General features: G+C 40.9%; 2 protein-coding genes across 2 annotated transcripts in view; one reads left to right on the top strand and one right to left on the bottom strand.

Annotated features, from left to right (window-relative positions):
- Positions 1 to 13265, bottom strand: part of LOC119654139 (transmembrane protease serine 9-like) — a 53792-nt gene that overhangs the window by 14499 nt on the left and 26028 nt on the right. The gene's annotated exons all lie outside the window — the stretch shown is intronic.
- LOC119653787 (trypsin delta-like) lies at positions 6736 to 7585 on the top strand. The gene has a single exon (XM_038058790.1). The coding sequence runs from the start codon at positions 6766 to 6768 to the stop codon at positions 7519 to 7521; it is 756 nt and encodes a 251-aa protein (XP_037914718.1). The 5' UTR covers positions 6736 to 6765; the 3' UTR covers positions 7522 to 7585.

Here is a 13265-nt window from a genome sequence, read left to right as displayed (position 1 = left end):
TGCACTGTGAGATATCTCCCTTTTTATGTATGAGGCAGATAATGCCTCGTTGCCAATCGTTAGGCATTCATTCGCTATCCCATACCTTGAGCACAAGTTGATGAACCACCAACCAATGGCAACGGCAATGGTTTTTTTTATTCAAAAAATAATAAAATAACATGATGAAGCATTTTTGGAATATAATATACAATACGGAAAATCGATATCGATTTTCATTCATAAAATAAATATTTTGCAACTAAATTTTAAAATGGCATTACAAGGTTTCGCCTGACCTGACCATTTTCTCTTCCACAAGAGAACAATAGTTAAATTTGTTGAGAATTTGCTGATACTTGATAGAGTAAAATATACAAGTTAGTTCACAGTTTTCTTGCAGATATCAAATCTTATCGCGATAGCTGCCAGCTTTGGGAAATCATATCAAATTAAGTGCCTACTGAAAGCTAAAATATTTTGCCAAGCTTTGCAAGAGAAAATTTGGCACAGTCAAGCACGAATAAAGCAGACTTACAATTCCAAACATACGGATCTAAGATCTTTGGATAGAGGCACCCTACAACTCTAATCCAAACTAAAAGAGGTCATCTAAATAATTAGAACATTTTTTCTTTTTCACTGGATTTTCCTTTTTTATTCGCCGACGTAGAAGAATATACTTAGTGAAAGGGTCTTCTCCTATGATTTGATGATATCATGGTCTGAAGGTCTGCACAAAAGATTAATCTGGGGCCCAACTGCGAATAACCGTGCAAGAAGACCTTCGGAAATGTGTGCTTCCGGTGGGCGATCCTACTTGATCAAACTTCTGGTCGGATACCAATCGAGTCCCGTGTTATTTCGCGCTGGTCATAACTTTTCCGGTTACTATTGCTTTGAAGATGTTGCGACTAATTTCAACGTTTTTTCGAATAATTAACCTTGCGCTTGTTCCTGACATATCTCAGTTTTATTGTTTGATTTACATATATCTCCCCCTTAACTTTTGGTGGATTGTTCGCCTGTTAGACAAAAAGGAGAGACTTACAACGCCATTACTGGCCACACCATGTAGAAGAAGCCATTATCACAAGATGGCCTAGGAGTAAATGGCGGTAAGTAGTGCTAAACCGTGAGCTAGGAGTAGTTTCGATCGCAGCCGCGATATGCCTTATTAAGGGATGAATGGCAACTATATAAATAGCTACTACCAGTTGCTAATATGTGGCACGGCAGGATTCGCGGCAAGTGAAATATTTTCTGTTAAAATCAAATTGAATTCAATATCTCAAGCAATAACTTTTTCACGTCTTAAAAATGTAAGCTGAGTCGAAGTCGAAGTCCTTTTTCTTTTTCAGGTCCTGTCAGTTGAAGTAGAAGTCCAGCCATTATGCTTTTCATTTGACATATCTGCCGTCCCTTCACGGTACTCTGCTCTCACTCCTGTGGCGAGGTCTAAACTGAGTGGAGACCGCCGGTGGGGTCATCTGTCATCCCGCATTAGCAACATTCGAAATAAATTTCGAATGCCGCGAATCCTGTCGCGCCACAAATAAATCGACTCCCACGAATGAACCATTTCTGATAAGGGTATCAGGGCGATTGAATTTTGGTGGAAATGAGGAAGCTCACAGATTCTTTAAGGGTCGGGAATTTTGTCATTAAGGCATTCAATATTGATCTACTCAAAAGTGGCAAGTTACAAGTATTGACGCAGCCAGATAAAAAATTACTATTCCCTGCTGGCAAGTGAAAATCATGTTGAAAGGAGCCTGGATGGCAGAAGGGAGACAAGTTGTAGGCGTTTAAAGTGACACAGTTTTATAAACTACCGTATGGAGAAATTGCGCGGAGCAATCTCGACTATAAGTAGCCAATGTGAAGAAGAGAAAAAGTTCGTTCCCTCGACCTCCTCAGACCTTATGCGAAAGCAGCACTTTCTGCGTCTGGGAGGTCGTCGAGTAGTCCTTTTAAGGGGACAATGCAGGTGGCCTACTACAACAAGGGGGCAGAAATAAATTCATTTCAGGAAACTAACAGACGGAAAATCGAACTTCGAGACTCAGAGCCTCAAGAGAGATCTGTCCTCTGTCCGCCATCAGTGAAATATTTTTTAAAAAATTTTTATTACTCCTGTTTTGAATGTGCATGCCAGGATTATCCAAAATTCCTCACTTTTCAGGACTCTTGTGGATTCTAGAGAAATTCTCTTTATATCTGGGTCTACTATTTAAAATTGAGAAATCAACATCTTAAATATTTCACTTGGAATCTCCATCAGGTTAAGGTTAAGGTCCTGTAAATGCCGTTATAATTATTGAATTGAGTACCTTTTGCATCAGGCCCTCTTGAACGTCGTTACCCCATTCTTTATTGTTCGACTTTGAATGACGCGAAAACCACGGCTGAAAGCAGTAAGGTTGTCAAGGTATTGATGTTCTTAAGCATCGGACGACCAAAAACAATTCCATCGGCCTGTAAACTAATGAATTCTTGCGTTCAATGTATTATCGAGCTCAGTTAGAATTGCCAAGGTAGCAGCGGTCCGCGCCGCATTGCCATTTGAGGCAAAAAAGAAATATCAAGTATAACCAACTATTCAGCACTATCAATTTCTTCCATGATGTTTCGTTATTTGTGATGTTGTTCATCAGGCAAATCGGCTAGTTCGGTGTCCCGTAAATCGTGTCGAGAGAGTTTGGAGCGACATTTATATCTTTTGTATACTCCCGCGAACAAAAGAGAATATTCTTGCGCAGATTGTTCATCGAACTCGAAATAATTTTGTTGGTTTAAATTTATTGTATGATAGTACCAAGTATTGCTGCCCATATTGCTGTTACACGGAACATGTCGCCTTGTTTCCAGATCTACTTCTATTCGTATAAGTAATTGAACACAATGATTTGTTCTTGATCCTTTTCCTTCGCTTCTGGTATCTCGTAGAAATGGCCATTCCTAAGACTGTCCTGATGAATATCTCTTCCATCATTTAAAGCAATCTCATTGTCGTGTAGAGATTTAGGTAGGTCTGTAATGACTTAAAGGATTGCCCATTGTCAAAAAACCATTCTGATTGGCAGGAGACGATCAAGAGGGGGAGCTATCCCGAGAAACTAAAATGATTGATCGTGAGGGTCCGCCCGCCAAATTTAAAGCTCCATCGAAGTGCTGCGGCGACACATGCTAGCACACCTCTGTGCTAGCCAGGCTCGGGAATGAGGGGGAAGGGGCTGCCTCACGTGTCATTGTACTAAAACTCACGTGTTCCTTCCCCGACTTGAAAATGAAATAGAAAAAGGACGGCTGGACCGCGAGCGTAGAGCCGTACAACCTCAAATCCGGGTGCCGCGATCGAAAAGGAGGATCCTCCATCAATGTTTCCCCTGCCTCAAATGTATTGTTGTTCCCACTGTAATTTGACATCATGAAATTGGAGGATGCCCCTTATCTAGATTAGTTTTGCGAGGCTAAAGAGGAGTAGGAGAAAAGGAAATCCTCAAGTTAGAAGTGCGTAGATGTAAGTCATCATTAAGTATATTTTTATAAAAATCATGCTAAAATTATTCAAGTCAACGAAGAAACAAACAAAAAACCGAATCATGAAGAACAAACAAAAAAAAAAATAAAATGATAAAATAATAAATTTTAGGAAAGGAAATCAATATTAAAAATAATAAAAAAAAGTAAAGAAAAAGAGAATATAATAAATAAATAAGAGGCAAGAAAACCAAAATCCTCAAAGCAAGCATCTAGAAGGATATTAGATAAAATAATTAGCAAAAAACGATAAAAAAAAAGTAAAATGCAGAAACAAAAATCATTCACGGATTCAGGCCCTCCCTCCTTTAGAACTCCAAAGGTGAAGTTAACTTTACAAAATCCGAAGCCCTCCACTCTTTCGCAAAAGAGTACATTCAAAGGCAAGGAAAAGAAAAATTATTGCAATTGTAACTTTTTTCAATAACCGCGGATGAATATTCAATGGACTCCAGTAGCGCAATCTGATGCTGGCAAGCTATCAACAATAGAATATAAATACTACTCACAGCAGATTCCAATCATTTTCGTATGCATTCCTTATTTTTTTCTCTTCTCTTTCTTCAAAAAATGTTTTCTACTTATTTCTTCTGAATCAAGTTTTCAATGTTCTTCTCGATCTACGCTTACCAATAATTCAACGAAGGGATCTTAAATAACCAATACTGAAGAATCGAATAAATCCATACCCAACAGCGAGGACAGCGCGGTCTAATTCATCTAATCAAATTTTGACATTTGCTGCATAACAAATTCCATGCATGAATGTCTTCTGAGATGCGTCAACTACAATCAGACTTGTCAGTAAGACAAATAAACAAAGCACAATAAAACGTTTGGAGATTGACTCACGTGTTCGGAGTAATCTGTCGTTAGTCGATCAGTCAACAAAGCCGAGCAACACCGCAAACGCTCCTTATACAACTAGTGTCGCCGATGACTGAAAAATAACACCACTGACAAAGAAAAAGAGAGCATCCTCTGGGTGGAAATGAATTAGAATTACGAATTAGAAGAAAATTGAATTGTCCTACAGTCAAATCAGACGGCACCAAATGCTTTTTTTATCAAACTTACAAATTTCGCTCCCGGGGCCTTTTCTACAATGGCCGGCACCCTGCCTGGATATTATCTTCCAATTTGCCACCTTCCGCATGTACTTTTCAGACAGATACTCTTCCTTCTATTGCAATAAGGAAAACAGAAATAAATGTTTACTTTCGTAGCGTTATAATACCTGCCTACAATACTTAAGATGATGACTAAAGACACGTCACAATTTTTACTTTTCCACCTCAAAATTCGTCGCCGACGCACTAACCACCCGGCTCCTGTGGAAAGTCAAAATAACTATCTCATTAACTCTCGGTCCAGCTGTTTCGCTGTCCATCGATCAGCTGGTCTCGATTCCGCTAATTCCCCATGCAAAATGGATTTTCAGTCACCTCAACCAGATCAACCGTTAGGCCTGCATTCCACAATATATGACCTAGTGAAGTTTAAATGCAAGGTCAATGTTCGCTTTGAACCGATCATGCAATATTGGAGCATTGTTATTATGTTCAAATTGACAATTTGTATATAAATATATTAATGCGTTTTAGAATTGTAAGGAAAGGTAACAAGTGGTGGGATTTAAAATGGTTGATGTAAATGAACGTCGCGGTGGGAAATAGGTAATTAGGAGGAGCAAATTGGAAAACGGAAGGAGTTTTCAAATGGAAGAAATGAGAAGAGTATTGCATATTATTAAATGCATTTCCTTTTAAGATTGTCTCAGGAAAAGACGAACAAAGTACTGCACATGTAGCAGAAGACGGGCACAGTACACCAAGTTGCTACGTTCACCACTTTGAAGGTGACCCTCAACTACTTGCTAACCTCGTCGGATCAAGGGTGGAAAGAAAGTTCTACTGAAAGAAACCATAGGGGTTGTATCTCACACATAAAGTGGCGTACAAATATCCAAAAACTCCGTGGAACAGTTTGTAAGAGGAACGAAAAACCGTCATTAACACCAAGCGCTGAATTTCACCCTTGTAAGGTCTCATTATGTGTTCGGTGGGATATTCGAGAGGTTGTTCCCCCTACCAAACTATAACAGGGGGAGTATGTTGTGCTGTATTAGAGTACCTCGAAGAAAAAAATATCCATATCTGGTGAATCGAGGTAATTTCATAGTTGGTCCAACTCCTATAGTTACCTGACCCTGTCCCTTCAGATTATTACTGGTTCCGCTCCTTGCACAGTTATTTGAATGGAAAGAAAGTTTCTTATGAAGACGCTCTAAAAAGTGAACTACATCATCATCAACGGTATAAGAATTGGTATCCCTTCTAGGCCTTCCTTAGCAAGGAACTCCAGATACCCTGGTTTTGCGCTGAGGTCCGCTTGTTTGATATTCTTAAAAGCTGTCTGGTATCCAGACCCACGCCATCGCTCCATCTCAGGCTGAGTCTGCCTCGTATTCTTTTACTGAACTTACGGATCTTTTATCCAATTCATCTGAATTTCACAAAAATAGGATTTTATCACTACCAGGCATTTGGAAGGAAAAAATTGTCCAAGAACTTTTTTTTTAAGTTTGTCATTTTATAAAAAAAACCAAGAAACTTATGCATACACCCAATACAATGTTTTTAGATAAGAAAGCTTTTTTTCCGGCCCATTTCACATCTTGAGTTGACTTTCCCCCCAACTTTCCTCTCTACGTTTCGTTGACCATCGACACGTCAGTCACTAAAGTTTTGGTCTTCCGCCTGAATTGTTTTATCAGTTTTATCAGCGATAGGTGATCTGTCTGCAATACAAAATATCGATAATTATTAGTTAAGTATCAGTTATTATCTTGGTATTATCTTACCATATTAAAAAGTATTCAGAATGCGAAAAGCTCCCATAAATAATCATACGGATTCGGGATGATTTTCCATATCTTTGAACTTTGATTGTGATCCTTCTTTGGTAAACACCTATGGAAATTACGGAGGGTTTTTATTGGTACTTTTTTGTATAGTCATTTGATAACCTGCGGTTCAAAAATCTACAAAGAAAGGGATTAAATTGCCAAGATCCAGAAAAGCCTACAAATTAAATTATATTGATTACGGCAATCAGACAACGTTGATACCATAGTATTTGATTCAAACTTATCATCTGTCATGTCACTTGGTGATAAGAAATATGCATTAACTACAGCCCATATATAAAACGGGTCTTCCTACTACATATTCATCAGTCAAAATGTTCCGCGTTCTTCTGCTAGTAGCTCTGTTATCTTGCGCATTGGCTGAAGTGCCAATGCCAGATGGCCGAATTGTCGGCGGTCAGGAGACAACCATCGAAAACTTCCCTCATCAGATTTCCCTCCAATACGTCCTGATGGGCCATATGTGCGGAGGATCTATTTACAAGGAGAATGTTGTTATTACAGCAGCTCACTGTGTTGATGGGGCTCCCACAAGTTTGCTACGTGTTGTAGCCGGAACCACATCGAAATCTTCTGGAGGCGTCTCCCTGTCCGTCGACAAGGTTTATAAACACGAAAACTACAACAGCAAAACTGTCGAGAACGATATTGCCATCATCATTACCAAAGGATCTTTCACTTTCAGCGAAAAGATTCAACCAATTGGACTTCCAGCTGCTAACGATGAAGCCCGTGCCGGAAGCAAAGCTATTGTCAGCGGATGGGGATCCTTGAAAGAGGGAGGCCTTTCACCATCAAAACTGCAGTACGTGGAAGTTAATATTGTGAGTTTGGAGGAATGTGCAAAAGCCTATGGAAGCAGTAATCCAGTCACCGAGAGCATGCTCTGCGCTGGAGTTTCAGGGGGTGGAAAGGACGCCTGTCAAGGTGATTCTGGCGGCCCATTGATCATTGGCAGCACCTTGGTCGGTATTGTTTCATGGGGCTCTGGATGTGCTCGTCCTGATTATCCAGGAGTTTATTCGAATGTGGCTTATTTGCGTAACTGGATCGACGCTAAACTTGCTTAATTTATTAAGGCAACATTTTTAGGCAACTCTTAATAATATTCTTTGCAATAAAATATTTAAAAAAATATCTTTATCTTTTTTCAAATATTTATTTTCACTTCAACTAAATTCTCTTTACCTTTCATATGAAAAATGAAACTTCGCCAACTACCCATGGTCTAAGTGATTTAAGATTTTCAAAAATATTTCTAGAGAGATCGCAAGCCCAGAGAAACCATCCCCAGATGAAGAGCAACATATAAGCGAGCAAACAAGGGTTGAAATTGAAAATCTAAAGAAAACTTAGACTGCGCATTTTTTAGCAGAATTTGCGCAAATCCCCAAATGATTCCAGCAAAATTAATAGCAGTTTCGTCCGCCCTGTCGCACACTATGCTTCCCAGCGTTAACTGACTATAAAATTCAATGAATGACGTATTGCGGTAATGGAGACGAAGTTGCGTTGGACCAGTGGCGTGACACGAGTCGACCACATCCGAAATGACGATCATGATGGACATGGGGTTGCACTAATCGTGGAAAAATTGCGAGAAAGGCGTCTTCGATGGTAAGGTCATGTAATTCACCTAACGATAGTTGAACATCGAAGCCGATGGGAGACGACTAAAAGGACGGCCGAAACAAAGATGGCTTGATACGCTGGATGGGGATTTAAAAGCCTCGCAATTGTATCCATTTCAGGTATTTTATAAAGCAAAATGGCGAAACCTATCACGATGAGCCGACCCTGCTTGTGAACAGGATAAAGGCTGAAGAAGAAAAAGAGTGTTTTTTTGGAGGAAACGTGAACTTACCCTAAGAGCACGCCTTGGGTAGTTTACGTCTTGCGCATTCTTTGCACGCTTTTGCGAATCTAAGGACGATCTATAACTCAGAGGTAGCTTGGGTCCTTTTCAAGGAAGGCTGCCATCCACATTTAGTTCGGCCCATCAATTACGTTTAAGCAGTTCGCAGATGACTGGCGGCCGGAACGTGAGTGGGATGCGAATAGCCTCTAAGTTTTGACTTTTCAGGCAGCCGGTGATCAAATGAAAAATCGCTCGGACAATCGGCTAGACCTATTTGTTTAGGCTGTGAGCGAGAATTTTATGGCATCTTTATAAATGCTCACAAACAAGAATATCTTACATTTTCGTCTGAAGGTCTTCCACGTCCAGAGTTGAACTTATGATGCTGCTTGACTTCGCGATACTTGAATGGTCCTTTCAGTTCAATTGGCTGCTGGGTTAATTTTGGCCTTTTCCGGCGTAACTGACAGGATGAACTGAGCGTGAATGGCAGCCTTAAGGAAGATGAGCAACCGCATATGAATTGTAAAGCAGGCTTGTGTTCCTCCTTACATTGGCTGCAGATAGTGTTGTTTTCTTAGAGAATCACCACCGTAGAAACATTTTCGGCCTGAGATTCTTTTATCAAGAAATTTTCCTCCTGAAAAGAGTTCGAATTTCTCCATTCCCAGCTACGAGTCAAGATACATTCCTAAATAGTTGACACTATAGTATTTCTTGTTCACTCCTTGGTGAAGTATAGGGTATTCACACAATCAATTACTTCAATCTAACCTGGACATTCTTGTTCGTTGGTGCTCGACCAATGGTTTAGCGCTAAACGTCAGAAAGTGTCACTCTATGTGCTTCTCCCTAAAATCCTCACCCACTTCTTTCTCCTACTCTCTTAACGGACCTTCCTTATCCTGCTTAAATTCCACTGAAGACCTCGGAGTCACTTTCGACAATAAGCTCCGCTTTGACACCCATTGCCTCGATGTCATCAATCGTGCAGCAAAATTGTCATGCTTTATACTTCGCTCCTCCGCTGATTTTGACCCCATCCAATCCTCCTTAGCTCTCTTCAATTCCCTCGTGCGGAATACCCTCGAGTATTGCTCCGTAATCTGGTCACCCTCCCGTAACTGTAATTGTCTTGCCCTTGAAAATGTGCAACGTAAATTCACCCGTTCTCTCTTCTTTAAGAAAATCTTCCCTCATGCGGACTACCCCTTCCGCCGCCGCTTTCTCAGACTTCCTTCCTACAACAGCGTAGATCCTATCTGGATCTATGCACATTCTTTAAACTTTCCTCGGGTCTGAGGGACTACTCCGCCGCTGACGAGATCACCTACCGTCCTGCGTCTTATAATACGCGTAGCGCAGACATTTTGAACGTGACCTTCGCAGAGCTCGAAGTCCCCGATTCCTAGGCTTTGCCGAAATTATAATGCAGAACAGCTTGGTCTTTGTAACTTCCCTACTTTAAGAAGTTTTAAACGTAGTTTAAGTTTTTTGCTTTCTCCTTCTCCTGAGGACAATAATTAATTAGAATTTACTCTGTTTGTTGTCCGTTAAATTAAATAAATTGTGCTTCGAAGATTTTTCTCTCCATTTCGTGGTAGAGAAAACATCCCAGTACTCGTCATTAATACTGCCTATCACTATAGGATAACCAAAACTAGGAACAATAATAATATACGTGAGAGGATGCAGGATGCAGCTGGGAGGATATAAGCCATACCGCATTAAAACCGCCAAAGAAAATGCGCTGATTGTATTGGACAAAGAGGACTCCAAAATTCAATTCCTCCCCAATATACGAAACAAGTGAAGCAAATCACCCAGAAATGCCAACCAATCTTAAGAAGCAACCGAAAGTCCTTAATTCTTTACTTGCTAGCATTGAAGGGCTTCCTAAGATCCTTAAATCAGGCAAGAAGATGAGGGAAATCATTTCCATGGAAATGCCACTATAGTATCAAACAGCCCAGTGATTAGTGAAAGATTTCCATCATATAGAAAAAGAGTAGGAAACCATACCGGTCAAGGATTCAGGTCTCCTAAAATTTCAGTTTACTAGGAAACTCGATTAAGATGAAATTTTGGTTTCCTTGGCGTTTTTCGAGTGTCGCGGTCAAAGAAGTGAGTAGATGGGCTACATCGTCCAAACTTGAGGTGAAACAATCCATGAAGCTAGTTAGAATCTGTATGGAAAAAAACTACCTCAAGCTTAGAAGTAAATATTTTAAGCAGCCTAAAGAAGCCCCTCTCCCCGTTCATCAGCGAATTTTTTATGGTCAAATCGGAAAAAAGTAAACTTCGGCTGGTCTACTGCCAAGATCTTGGGAATCTTCGGGATCTTCGGAAAACCTACGTCAAAAATTTGTTCCATTCCCTCAGTAGAATACATCCAAACTTCGAGCTCTCCATGGAAATGGAAAAGGCAAGACAACTACCATTTTTAGAACTTTTATTGTGAAGGAACTGTACAGAGGAAATTAGACCTTGAGATCTACAGGAAACCGACGGATGCCACACGAGTCAATTCCGACTCATCAGCAAGGAGTCACCTCTTCCAACTAGATTATCTACCAAATGCTAACCCTTCCCAAAACCGGAGGGCCTAATGAAAGAGACCAAACACATTTTCGACGTCGTTGTCAGACCAAGCAGGTATACCGATCGGACCATCAATAATCTGATCAACAACCGTAGGACGACTCTTTAACGGAAACTGCTCCTCAAGCTTACTCTGGATTAAGACCCCAAAAGGTGAAAGGAATTTAATCAAATTGTTTTTCCGTTGAATCGAAACCTGGGGAAATGTAGACGATATTCAAGTCTTCAGTATCAGGAATTACTCAATCGTCACTCAAAGATTTCGTCGTTATGTAGGCTACGGAATCGTCCATCCTCATGTAGGGGGCCAAAAGTTCTCCGGAGGATTCTTTTCTCGAACGCGGCCAAGAGTTCGCAATTCTTCGTGTCTCCGAGGAATACATGAGTCCTGGCAAGATCATTGTCTTGTACAGTAGCTTTGACCCTATGGTGAGACGTTTCGAGCGGAACAGTTTTTGTAAGCTGAAATAGGCTCTCTTGGCTAACAACAACCTTGCGCGGATTTCCTCATCGTAACTGTTATCGGTTGTGATTTTCGACCCTAGATAGGAGAAATGGTCAACGGTCTCAAAGTTGTATTACCCTATCCTTATTCTTCCTGTTTGGCCAGTGATATGGGCCGATGATGTTCAGGGCGTAGAGGACAATCTGGCCTAGCTAGCAGCGGAAAATATCTTGGAGATGGTTCTCAGCACAGTGATACACTATTGTAACTACACAAATGACATAAACTAGCATGCTAGGAGAGGACAGGCTCAAATTTATGGTTTTAAATGCTGGCTGAAAAGTGCGCATTGTTTTTCTAACGCTGCGATCCCAGGCTTCTCAACTGCTATAAAAATACGATAATCTGGAAAACTTCCGAGCTGTCAGTTTTATCTCTCGCTCCCCTGCCTAGCGGTGTGTCTACAAAGGTTTTTTTTACTGCTTGGTGTGTTAACAAAAGTAGAGGTAGTCTCTTCGTTGTTGTTGCGATGATTTTAGAAGAAATTACGTGGTGAATTTTTATGTGATCTGAACGCCATCTGTGAGATTTTGCCTATTTCTACTTCATTGTTATCAACAAATTAATGGAATTGAGTCAATTGAAAAGCTTGGTCTTATCAATATTTAATTCATGAAGCTTTTACTGTCATAGGCCCATACCAAAGAGGCTTCACTCAATGCAAATAAACAACAGATCAGATTTTCTCTCTACGATAAGCCATGGAAAAACTGTTGGAATATCTACACCAAGTGCACCATCTTTTCATCGACTTTAAAGTCGCCTATGATTCGGTGTACCGACAAAATTGATAAGATTAACTAGTCTGATCCTGACCAATGTGCAAGGCCAGATAAAAGCAGCAAGATCACTCTTAAGACCATTCGACAACGGGCTATGACAAGGGGATGCACTATAATGCGTCTTCTTTAACCTGGGCCTGGAAAAAGTGATCCCTGATGTGAGGAGTATAATCCTCTTTAACTCCGTCCAACGACGATATTGACATCATGGGAAGAACGACCCAAGACGAACAAACTGCCTTCATCCAGATGGAGCAGGTGTTGATTGGCGCGAGATCTTGGGCTGCACATCAATAAGGGCAAGACAAAATATATGGTGGCAAAGTCAGCATCGCCATTTACATCTTGATGGGGTATAGCTCATCAACCACAACTACGTGTTACCCTTCGCGGTTTCGCCCCCGATCACAGTGCGTACGAGTAGCAGCCTGTGTGCCGACCAAGTTCATCCTTTGAGACAATGTCGGGCCAGTGTACTCTGATAGGTATTCACAAAGGCTTGGAGCTTTTGAGTCACAGTATAGTTCGCTTTCCATGTGCTACTCCCATACAGCAAGACTCAAAGAACCCTGCACAGAACAGTCTCAGCTTGATCTTAGTGTTGAGGTAACTGCATTTCTAAATTTTAGACAAAGCAGCGAAAGCGGATCTGTTAATGCGTCGGGCAACATTTAGTTCGGTACCGCTGTCGGCAGGAATCATGCTTCCTAGATCAACGCTTTCGATGCTCTGCCCATTAACGCAGATAGGGAGAGTGCGATGAGAACCTTGGCTTTGGAGGTTCAACTCTACTTACTTCTCTTTGAAATCCGAAGCCATCTGGCCTAGGTCCATTACGCTGCGAAATAGCAAAAAGATGTCGTCAACTATGTCAGACTCTGCTTTCGGCCTCAAAATTCTCCGAGATTTTACTCTTTGGGAAAGGTCTCGGGTTCCCAAAACTCCAGTACCAATGGAAGCAGCGGATGTGCTGTAACTGCAGGTGCAGCGATAAGTAACTCTGCGGGGAGACCATCAAGCTCAGTGGCTTCACTCAATTTGGGTGCATTGGTGCCAAAATGTTTTTTT

This window comes from Hermetia illucens, chromosome 4 (genome assembly GCF_905115235.1).
Source record: "Hermetia illucens chromosome 4, iHerIll2.2.curated.20191125, whole genome shotgun sequence".
In the NCBI taxonomy this organism is placed as follows: domain Eukaryota; kingdom Metazoa; phylum Arthropoda; class Insecta; order Diptera; family Stratiomyidae; genus Hermetia; species Hermetia illucens.
Note: the sequence above shows the minus strand (reverse complement) of the source record. Positions and strands in the feature narration are given on the sequence as shown.

What these genes read in the sequence shown, in the direction of transcription:
- LOC119653787 (XM_038058790.1), top strand. Translation starts at nt 6,766, where the DNA reads ATGTTCCGCGTTCTTCTGCTAGTAGCTCTGTTATCTTGCGCATTGGCT.